The sequence below is a fragment of the Microchirus variegatus genome (genome assembly GCF_963457635.1).
Source record: "Microchirus variegatus genome assembly, chromosome: 1".
Classification (NCBI taxonomy): domain Eukaryota; kingdom Metazoa; phylum Chordata; class Actinopteri; order Pleuronectiformes; family Soleidae; genus Microchirus; species Microchirus variegatus.
In genome coordinates this window covers 8,906,976-8,919,588 of record NC_139802.1, presented here as the reverse complement: position 1 = coordinate 8,919,588, position 12,613 = coordinate 8,906,976, and the positions used below count along the sequence as shown (strand labels likewise).

Below are 12,613 nucleotides of genomic sequence, written 5' to 3'. Positions count from 1 at the left end.
GGACACCCCCCCCCCCCCACACACACACACACTGATAAGCAGCTAAGTCTGACCTGTACGCGTCAGTGTTTTCAGGGGAGACTTGCTCCTGAGACCTCATCCACCTGTTTGTACATTGCAGCGCTGTAATCAAAGTGAGAAGCATGAAACCTCGTCCGTGTACTCGTCTAATGACCATAAAAAGTAATCTAGACACAGGCTGATGCTGCTGCTGCTGCTGCTGTTGTTGTGCTTTCTGTGATTCTAAGTCAGGCTGATTCCTTGAGATGAAACGTTATATCAATACTGCACCCACAAATAATAAGATTAATAATAAAGGCTGGGTACTTATTATAATTAATATTACATCTGCATGTGCATCCATCACTGTAATAGTATTATATTTTGATAATATTGGATCAATAGGTCTCAAAATTAAAATTTAAAATTTAATTAAATCCTGACCTGACTGTATCTTATGGAATTGCCTTTTCTTGATTTGATGCATGTGCTTTAGAGGCTGTTACTATATATGTATATGTATAATATGTGTATATATGTATATGTATATATGTGTATATATATGTATAATATGTATATGTATATATATGTATAATATGTGTATGTATATATATATGTATACATATATACATATGTGTGTATGCATGTATATGTATGTATATACGTGTGTATGTATGCATGTATGTATATATACATATGTGTGTATATATGCATGTATGTATATATATGTATACATATATACATATGTGTGTATGCATGTATATGTGTGTATGCATGTATATGTATGTATGTATATGCATGTGTGCATATATGCATGTATGTATATATATGTATACATATATACATATGTGTGTATGCATGTATATGTATGTATATACATGTGTGCATATATGCATGTACGTATATATATGTTTATATACATATGTGTGTATATATGCATGTACGTATATATATGTATACATATATACATATGTGTGTATGCATGTATATGTATGTATGTATATGTATGTATATACATGTGTGCATATGCATGTACGTATATATATGTTTATATACATATGTGTGTATATATGCATGTATGTATATATATGTATACATATATACATATGTGTGTATGCATGTATATGTATGTATGTATATGCATGTGTGCATATATGCATGTATGTATATATATGTATACATATATACATATGTGTGTATGCATGTATATGTATGTATATACATGTGTGCATATATGCATGTACGTATATATATGTTTATATACATGTGTGTATATATGCATGTACGTATATATGTTTATATACATATGTGTGTATATGCATGTATGCATATATATATATATATATATATATATATATATATGCATAATCTATTCTTAGCACAACACAATTGTGTTAAACAAAGCAAAATAGCAAAACCAATGAAATAATAATAATTGGACATCTTATACACTTGCTCTATTTGAGATAAATAAGTGCCAATTATAGCCCATATTCAGTTATTCTACACTAACACCATGCAGTGTCACCCTCTGGACTCCACCATGATACTACATCTTACACTCTCTCTCTCTCCATTAATACGTACATGTCAGCAACTACAACTCCACCGATGACATGTCACTGCACTGTAGTAGAGGCAGCTCATTCAGACTGATCCACCCCAGAGTTTCTGGAATAATGATGCCGCAGGTATTTCCTCCCACCTGCTGCTGTAAGATACCGTACAACCAGCATCACTCTCAGGGAAACCACATGTTATATCTCCCTTTTTTATCATAATCCACAGATACTTCATATCAGTGCAATATCTCATATCTTCAATCCATGCCGGTGCACTGGTGTTCACATTGTCTGCATTATTCTATTTTGCCTTCATTTACTGTGTACTGTTTCTGTTGCACCACTGCAAGAAGAACTGTACATTTTGTTTTATTAAATGATAAATGATCTTGCCTTATATTTGATTTCACCTTATCTTATGAAGCAAGAGGCTTGTAACCAGAGGGTAACAGGTTCAAATTCCAGACAGTCAATTTTCTAATATCGAGGTGTATTTCGACATGAATGATTTGTCAACATGTTATCACATTATTAGATGCTCCATTTATGAATAAGACACGGTTTAAGACATTTGTCATATGTACAGTCACAAAACAGAACAGTTTACATCATGGAATTAATAATTCTCCCTCAAACAAAAAAAACTATAAAAATGGGAATAAGACTAAAAGTAAACACTATTTTAAATAATTTAAGTTTAGTAGGCTGTATTTGAAGCTGAAACCTAATGCTTTTTGTTGTGTTATAAGACAGTTGTGAAGTGTTTATGCACTTAACGTGGAGGTGAATAGGTGGTGATACAGATATTTTAAACACCACAGCACGGTGCCTCAGCGGGTGAGTCCCTTCACATGAGGAGGAGACAGATCGTGGATCTCTCTGTGTGTGTGTGTGTGTGTGTGAGTGAGAGAGAGAGAGAGAGAGAGAGACACTGTACACGAAGCTCACTCTCAGTCGTCTGGAGTGGGGCGCGGTGGGTTACAACACGTCCTCCCTCTGCAAACTTCACCTACAACTGCAGCACAATTTTTGTACTGTTTTTTTTTAATTTTTTTCAAATGGAAAACTGGAGGTTCATAATGAAACATCACACACTGGATTTCATGGAGAGGAACAAGCAGTAAGCATCTGGATAAAATTAAGTTTTTGGAGGATTTATATGACTTTTTTTCTAAGTATGGGGCCTCTGAATCTTTATTTGTATCTATTGTAATTCATTCATTTATTTATTTACTGTTGATTGCCTGGTGTGATTCCCACCTGAGCGCACACAGCTACAGACTCTCAGCCATGGAAAACCTCACCATGGAGAACAACATGACTGTGGTGAATAACACGTCGGTGCAGGACAATCAGACTCTGGGCGTGTGGATCGACTATACTGTTGAGTATAAAGTGGTCAGTGTGTTGCTGGTGTCCCTCATCTGCGGCGTGGGCATCGTGGGCAATGTGATGGTCATCCTGGTGGTCCTGACCACCAAACACATGCGGACTCCCACTAACTGTTACTTGGTAAGTCTGGCCGTGGCTGACCTGATGGTGCTGACGGCTGCAGGGCTGCCCAACATCACCGACGCACTGCACGGTCAGTGGGTGTACGGTTACGCGGGCTGCCTGGGCATCACCTATCTGCAGTACCTGGGCATAAACGCATCCTCCTGCTCCATTACTGCCTTCACCGTGGAGCGCTACATCGCCATCTGTCACCCCATCAAGGCGCAGTTCCTGTGCACTTTATCCAGAGCGAAGAAGATCATCCTGCTGGTGTGGGCGCTCACCTCCGTCTACTGCGTCATGTGGCTCTTTCTGTCGGACACCAAAGAGTTGGTGTATGACAACGCGGTGCTGCTCAGCTGCGCCTACAAAGTGTCCAGGAGTCACTATCTGCCCATTTACTTCACGGACTTTGCGGTGTTCTACGTGCTGCCCCTGATGCTGGCCACCGTCCTGTACGGACTCATCGCGAGGATACTTTTCCTGAACCCGCTGCCAACCGACCCCAAGCAGGGCACCAAGAAGTGGAAGAAGGAGACGAGTCAGGGAGTGAGGATGGTGAACAGCAGCAGCTCCTCCAGCAGCACCACGGCTGCCTCCCGCAGACAGGTGAGCCACGACCTCATCAGCAGTGGTGTGCACAGACATCTCAGGGGGGACGGGGACGGGGCTCAAGTGAAGAAAAATGGCAAAAATGATATTTTTCAATAATCACGAACTCATGCAGATGTTTAAAAAAATAGATGACAGTGATATGAAGTTTGATGATTCATTAATGTTCGCTGAGAACAAACTCAACACAAACAAAAAACAAAAGATAGACACTGTGTACACTTCTCACACTGATGTTTTATAGGAGGTTAGTCCCAGACATCAAAGGTGCATTATGTAATAAATCTAAAGCAACTGGCCATAAAATCCTCCTAATATGTCACAGAGACTCAAGAATTATGTTCATATAACAAACTGAACTCACCAACAACAACAGTACAGCCAAAATATTAGCATTAAAAAAATATTTTGCAGCCTGCAAATCATGTTTATGTTCTGAAATCATGTTTTGGCATGTGGCGCCACCTACCACCATCTACCAATCATTGCAGTCAGTAGAGTCTCAGCTGCCGAGCAACCACGGGTTGCTAGTTACGCCAGAAAAGGAAAACCTAAAAGACCTCGGTATTTTGAATTTGTAATTTTGAATGTAGTAACCGTTTTTTGGCCACATTCTTACATATGGCACCTTCAATGCTGTCATTCATGGCAGAATACAAATGTGGTTTGGCATTTGCGATGTAGTTTTTACGATAGACACGGCGGTAACCAGAAGTTATGCAGGTTGTCCTGTGAAATACACAGGAGAGTCAAGTGTTGCTGTGTGTTTTGGTGCTCAGTGAAGTCAGCCAGTCGAGCTAAGGCCGTAGTCAGACTAAGACAGGCAATCGGACAACTTGCAGAGAACACAAATGAGAATATACATGTGGATGAGAAAATCAATCGAAAATCGGCCGCGTACGTCGCACTCTGCCTCTGTGGATGGCGCTGTATCACTCAACAAGCAAACAAACCAACAGGCAAACAGTGAGATGGGCGGTGAGTTGGATTGTGCTGTGGTTCTGTATGTTTCGTACCTGCTGTACATGTTAATCGTGATACAAATCAGCTGGAGCATGGCTCTTGTGGTTACTGTGTTGTCCGAATAAAGACGCCAATTTATATGTCGTCTCCTTCTACTTCCAAGTCAAAGACCGAGGAGAAAAGTCCAACTACAGTCTGACTAAGTGAATACAGGAGTAATCGGACTATGAATTGCATTATCCAGGTTTGTTAGTCAGACTAAGACTAGCTCAATTTTAGTCGGACTAACGTGACATTAAGACTAAAATCGTACTTTTAACATGCATTAAAGTACTGAGTGTTCTGTTAAACCTCCACAGTCATTTCACAATAGTGGAGACAGGACATCATTAAAAGGCAACCAAAGTGATATATAGAAATACTCATTTCTAAAGATTTAAAAAGTGTTGGAAACTTTTTGGCTTATGTTAAGTGTACACAACTCAAAACAACAAAGCAAAAACAGTGGTCTTGGTGTTTTTGGATACTTTTAAGCAAATTTGTGTGCATCATTACACAATTGTAATTGAGGACTGATTCTAAGGGCCACTTTTTAAAGTAAAATCCCCCAAAGAAAATCAATAAAGTTTTTTGAAGGGACCCTTATCTATCAGAGGGTAAATAGGCAGGTGCTTGAGCTCCACCTGGGGTCTATCTGTGCACCTCCATGCTTATCAGTGTGATATCTGTGTGTTTGCATGCGTGAGTAGAGGGTTAATGGCTCCAGCTGTTCCGCAGGTCATGTTGTAAATCTCTTGTTTATTCCTCCAAGTCAGCTAGTGCGATGTCACTTAGCTCCCAAGTGACCACACTATTTCATATTTTACTATTGCACATAAAAGGGAATATAAATGTGTAGTACATGAAAACAAACTATAATTCATGGAAACATACAGAGGAAAAGCAAAGGCAGTGTGCAAGATGAACTGAGCAATCCCGTAAGAGCTTGTCGTGTGGCCTCTCCCAACGCAAGATGTCGTAAAACACACAAATACATTTTAAAAATGCATAAGAAAACAAAAAAAGATACAGTTGAAATATTAAAAGTATGTTTCCAATAGTGAAAGTTGGCATGAAACTAGGCAGGAAAACAGGCTGTTTTCCTCCACCGGGATCAAGGGTACACAAGGACCAACACACACAACCATTCATGCATGCATTGTAAATAAGTGAGCTGTGGTACACAAATGCAATAATGCAGATGAGCTTATTCTTTGGTTTTCTGTGACGTATTGTTGCCATCAATAATGTTCCATTACTGCCTTCTCTGGGATTTAATCATCCATGCCTTTTTTCCTCTGTTCTTTCTGTTTTTCACAGATGATCTTAGGTAATTGGGTGAGTTTAATAAAAATAAAGGGTTAGCTCATTGTTTGAAGTGTGCTTGTTTGAGGTATTTACACAAAACACAACACCAATGACACTGTTTCCGTGACTCCGTCTTGGACTTGAACACTCCATGAAATATATGCCTGCTTAAGTCTATGATATCTTGAGAATAGGTCTTGTGTTTTCTTACAGTTCAACAGCCTTTTTTTTCTCTCTCTCTGCAACAAAGTCCATAGAGAAAATCCACAGAGTTGTACCACCAGTGCTTCCATGAGTAAGTTGCGTTATCTTGTGAACTTGTTGAACCAGCAGCTCCTGTGTCCATGTGAGGCCAAAAAGTGTTGATTTTCTGTGTAGAACTTGGTGTGGAAGAGTCTTTAAACTTTAGCAAAAGGCTGCTAAATGATAAAATAAAAAATGGTCAACTTATTTTGAAGATATCCTAGACATAAGCAGGGGTAGATTCCATTATGTAAGACTTATGTTTACTGGCAAAAAAACCAAACAATTCTTCTCATTAATTGTTCAGATTCCAGGATGGTTCATGGAAACTGCAGTGCACTTGGCGATGTCACACAATGTGTTTGCATACATGTTAAAAGTCAGATTTTAGTCAGGCTAACACAAGAACTCAGTTTTCTTTATGTCATGGAAACACATTAGTTTGACTAAAATCGAGCTAGTCTTAGTCGGACTAACAAACCTGGATAATGCGATTCATAGTCCAATTACTCCTGCATGTACAAGCTTAGTCGGACTGGAATCGGACTTGGGGTTCAGTGCATGCACCAAATTCTCCTCCCCGGTGCATGTAAACGTACTGGGTGGTGACAATGTGTCGATACCTCAAACAAACACATGTAGTAAAATAACTACCCTTTTAAAATTATTTTTTTTATTACTAACATTAACTTGTTTCAGTCTCACTGAGAGTCTCACCTTCTTCGCCTCCTCTAAGTTTCTGTTAACAGTCTTTTCTGAACTGCTGTGTTTGGATTCTCCAGAGTTATTATTATATAATAAGGGCATATTTAGAAATGATTTGAAAAAAAAATAATAAAAAAAATGCAGCGTGTCCTTGCATTCATTAAAAAAGGAGAGGGAAATTTCAGAGCGGGTGACTCTAAACACCGCCCCTATACTGTACGCCACAGAGCTGCCAGCTCTCATTTGTATTCTTATCAAAACTAGTGAAGTGCAAAATCATTTCCCACTTTTTTCAAACTATATTTTCCAAAGTCAGACACATAGATTTATAGATGTCCTCACATTGAATAACAGTCAAACTCACCAAAGTGACAAAGACAGCAGGGCCATTTCAGGTCAAACCTGGTTGAAAATGATGGATGTTACAAGAGCACAGAGTTTAGGAAGCGTTTGACCCGTCGTGTTTTTTTATGTGGATGTTTTGGCGGCGAGAAAATGACATTTTAAATTAAAATACCCTGACGTATCAGCCACAGACACTATGCCACTGAAGACAGTTCCGTCCTTCGTACTTATTTTAAAACAACACAACGTGTACTCCTGAGTTCACAAACACAGCAGAGGCAGAAGTTTCGATGGGAGTGTGGTTCCCTGAAAGGAGCTCCACACTCTATTACATGGTCTAATCTGTTAACCCCAACACAAATAGCCAGTTGGCCTTTTCAGCAGCAACATGGCCTGTGGTCTATCTCTGGTTAACACTATACACACACACACACACACACCTAACAAAAAAACCTTGTCACATATGTTTCTGGTGTTTTGCTTAGACTGTCTGTGTTCCACATGTGTTATAGTGAGTTAACCAAAGGACAAGAAATAATGAGGGGATGATTCTTGAATTGATCCTATCCTACACAGTTATAGCGAGGCGAATCAGAACAGCTGTCACACAATGTCACAGTGTAAATTTGAACGAGATTTAATTAAACACAAGTTTCACGTCAGGATTATAATCAAATCCAGGCTTTGTTGAGGTGTGGATGTGGATTTGATTAGAGCAGATCAGAGTTTTTATATACTGAGACAATCTTAACCATCTTTGACAAGACGGACATTTCCACGTTCGACTTTTAAGCTCATGAAAAGACTGCGTCATTGAGACGTCGCATTTGTAAATGACAATATGGAATGGTTTCGAGTGACTCCTGTGAGTCAATGATATTTTAAAATAAATGTAATATTTATGAAAAAGCAAACACAACACAGAAGATTTTAGTTTGTCTTAAGTGTAATAACCTGCTTTGACATCTGTCCTGATGATAACTATGCTGCTGTGAAATGTGCACTTACGTTCGGTTATGTTCAAATTAGAGACACTAAAATTCTCCTTCCAGCTTTCTAGTCTAGTTTTTCAAAGAATTATTTCTGGACGCGTTCTGATATAAAAGGCTGAGAATGCAGTTATCTTTTGAAATTAGATTTTTCATGCGCATGATCTCATACAGGAAGGTTATTCAGCTCTTTTTTCTTTTTTTAGATTTACTCAATTGCTCAAAGAAATGAAGTATTAAGCACAAAAAACACCCAGACCGATCAAGACATTTGCTGTTACCTACATTCAGATATGTAGCTCAGCCTGCTTTATGTGTCATAAATCTCACAATAAATCTTATTTTATTCACGTCATTTTGTCTGTTTTCTGTCTGCTATTTTGTCAGCAGCCCAGCAGGAACTATATCACTGAGAGTGCAAATCCCAGCCAAGGTTGCTTATACTCTATCACCACCAAAGTTTAATTATTTCTTTAATGGGCAATAAGATACTTCCCTAACCTCCTTGGCTGAGGTGACAAAGTCGTAATAAATTTTTTGGTCATTTGATTCACAACACAAACTGACAAACAAGGCCACACGATTGAGAGAGGCATTCATCAGAGGAACAGTGAGCTCTCTTTTTAAAGGGCGCTGCATGCAATCAGTAATCGGCAGCGAAAGAGTTACACCTGTAAAGGCAAAGAGTAATACAGTAATAGTCGGCATCACCCTGAACAAGGATCCATTGAAAATACTCGCAAACCTCTTAGGGAATAATTTTCATAAAATTTTGAAATTCAGGAAATGATCAATTTGCCCTGATGCACTTTGACAGTGAGCTGACTTTTTTCTTAAAAAAAAAAAAAAAAAAGTATATTGGAATGACTTGAAATGTTCCACAGTAATAGTCGGCATAACCCTGAACAAGGATCTGTTGAAAATATTCGCAAACCTCATAAGGAATAATTTTCATGAATTTTTTAATTCAGAAAATGATCCATTTGCCCTGATGCACTTTGACAGTGAGCTGACTTTTTTCATTCATATATATGTATATATATATATATATACCATAAATTAGAATTAGGAAAAAGGTCAGTATACCCATTTTTTCAAGTATATATATATATATATATATATATTTTTCAAGTATATATATATATATATATATATACTTGAAAAAATGGGTATACTGACCTTTTTCCTAATTCTAATTTATGGTTTCATAGAAGTTTTGCTTCATTTATACTTAATACTGTCAGGTTTGTCTTGACTTTGTGCCTCTTAAATGCCTCTCTGTAACAATCACAGGTGTAACTGCTTTCCTGCTGATTGAATGAGTTGTCCTTCAAAAGCAGACCTCTCTGTCACTCTGATGAAGGCTTCAAGTTGCACTGCATCAGCACGTCTTTGTAATTGAAATTGCAATAAGCTGCTGCCTGTCTTTTTTAAAAAATAAATTTGGTGCCAGAAACAAACTGAATATTTAATGCAGGAAGGTTTTCTTTTATCTAGATACACTCAGGCCTATTATAAATTCCAGTAAAAATGTCAATATTTGAGCAACAGTGTTAATCTGATGAAGTGTAGTTAAGGTGACTCAAGTGTTGGTTGGTGATGCAGCTGTGTACACAGATGGGACATTTAGATACAAATCCTTACCCTCAAATACTTCCCTAGGTGGAGAGATGCTCAGTTATTTATTAGTTTGTTTTATTTTTGATACAAATGGTGACCCTTTGAGCACCTGTCAGTTCTAGGTGGTTTTTATCCGTCTCAAACTACAGCTTCCACAATTCTGCCTGTGCGTTTAGAAACCCAATAAAAACTGGTGCATCCAGAAGAAGCCCAAGTTGTTTTGTCAAAGAAATAACTTCATGGTGCAGGTAAATTAATATAGTTTCCCCCCAACAAAGTAAGAGAATGGTGTTTAAACAGGATGTCTTCATCTAGGTGTTGGTGGCTTCCAATTTATAAAATGTTGCCAAAGAAAAATGGTAGAATTATTTTTTGCTCTGATTTATTTTATCAGAGGATAAGTGATCATGATCAGAGTGCTAACATGACAAATAACAAATGCACTGTGTAATCTGAGACTGCTCCACAATAAAAGGAGCAAAAGACAGGATGTGATGAGATTGATATTCAGGATTGTACATAATAATTTGTGTGAACCATGTGTAGAATGATCATTTGAATACCATAAGGGCTTGATAGCAAAAACCATGGGGGTCAAGAACATCGATGGTGTTGGCTGAATTCCATAGAGCAACTTCATTCTCATAGTCCTTCTATTGCTCATCACTCTCTGGGTAGCCTGTCACAATTATTAAATACATGTCGAATTGAAAACATCATCACTGAACAACGTCACTGAAAACAGCAGCTGGGTGAAACAAGGAAAAATACACTATTGTATACCATTTAGTTTTCCACCATTGTGTGTCTGACTCGTTTTATGGCCGTGCAGCCTCTGCAATGGTTTAATCACACCTGAGTGAAGCTTTAGCTTCAACCGACTGTAATAAATATGGATTGCCTTGATGCACTTTGACAGTGAGCTCATGGATTTTTGAAATTCAGGAAATTATCCATATATATATGGATCATATGGATATATGGATGGATGTTAGTTACAGAGACCAATGCCACATCACCAATCAAAGCTCTTCGAAAAACTTTGAGGAACTTTGTAAAATATGCTGCATAAGCTTTAAAAACAACAATAATAATCTAAAATAAAAATATATACTGATCAACCAAGTTGCCAGGTCCATCCTTATAAATGGGCATTACTTTAATGCAAACAAATTCTTCATAATCTTGATTATAATATTTGGATTTATGCTTTTATTTATATTTGGGATGCTCTTTTACACTTTTATTAGCACAATATCAATATGGATCTGAAATGCATGATTGAATCTGCCGATATGAATAATGACTACTAACAGTAGGCTGAATATGTTGCTATATGTTAGCTATATGTTTACATATTTAGCCCAAAAATGAAAATGTTAATTTCACAACAGAAGACACTAAATGGCCTCTCCAGTTGAGCTCACTATCCAGATTTCTGCAATATGATTGTTGTTGTAACTATTTAATTATTCACTTTTATTAGGTGACCAAGATGCTGGCTGTGGTGGTGATCCTCTTCGCCTTGCTGTGGATGCCCTACCGGACCTTAGTGGTGGTCAACTCCTTCATAGACAAGGCCTACCTGGACACCTGGTTCCTGCTGTTCTGCCGCCTCTGCATCTACTTAAACAGTGCCATAAACCCGGTCATCTACAACGCCATGTCCCAGAAATTCCGTGCTGCTTTTAAGAAATTGTGTCACTGTGGGCCCCAGCGCATGGAGAAACCGGCGTCTTACAGTGTGGCGCTCACCTACAGCGTCATCAAGGAGACGTCGAATGGTGAGAGTCCCGACCACTTCACCACGGAAATGGATGCGCTAAATTCACCGTCAGATCAGTACTTACCCGCCAGAATCCTGCCCTCCGCTAAGAGGATGCTGTATGAGGAGCCTCCCTTGCCTGGGAGTGATGTTAAAGCCTGACTAAAAGAAAAGGTGCTCCAGAAAAATGAAGCTGCTACTTAATCAAATTAAATCTTAACATGCCCTTGTAAAATACAGATGAAGAAATATAGGATTCAGCTGATGCTGCCTAATGTGACGAGCCAAACCATCTCCACACACCGCATACATTTACTACCTCGTTTGTTCCGAAATGCTCTTTCCAATTTAGGTTTGTGTTTATTATTTTTTTGTGCAGCACCTGTATCCAAGAGACTTTGCCCTGATTGTTGTACAGTGTGAGTAAGTGGAGATGTTTCAGCCATCTTTATACTCGGTTTGAACCCTGCAGCTCCGCTGTGAGCATATAGGGAGGTAATGATGCGTAAGCCGTTGATGAAAAAGTAAATGCATACAAATTGAAGGCTGGCTGTTTGTCAAAGCACACGTTCTTACTTATTTTTTACATTTATGTAAATATCACATTTCTCCACATTGGTTAAATACATGAGCTGTGTTATTACGAAATAACCTAAATATTTAATTTGGTACAGCCCGTGACCAAGAGGAAAGGATTTGGGCTTGGCACCCAAACCCCCATTGCTCCCCGGGTGCAGATAAGTGCTGCCCACTGCTCCTGTGCTCGACTGCGTGTTCACTCATGGTGTGTGATGAGAAATCACGATCACTGATTGGTGTGCGTGCAAAAAAAAGAAATTCTAATTATTTTAAAAGAAATGTGTTTCATATAAGTTATAAGTTATACAGTGGACATGAGGAACTTTGTTTCAATTTTGGGTGCAAGCAGTGTAACTAACTACATCAGTACATTATAATTAGGGAAAATA

General features: G+C 38.4%; 1 protein-coding gene across 1 annotated transcript; it reads left to right on the top strand.

The window, feature by feature from the left end:
- Positions 1–2,852: 2,852 nt before the first annotated feature.
- On the top strand, positions 2,853–11,807 carry trhra (thyrotropin-releasing hormone receptor a; the record flags this gene model as incomplete). The annotated part of the gene is made up of 2 exons (XM_083895663.1): positions 2,853–3,665; positions 11,367–11,807. The coding sequence occupies 2 exons, from the start codon at positions 2,853–2,855 to the stop codon at positions 11,805–11,807; spliced, it is 1,254 nt and encodes a 417-aa protein (XP_083751789.1).
- Between the last annotated feature and the right edge of the window lie 806 nt (positions 11,808–12,613).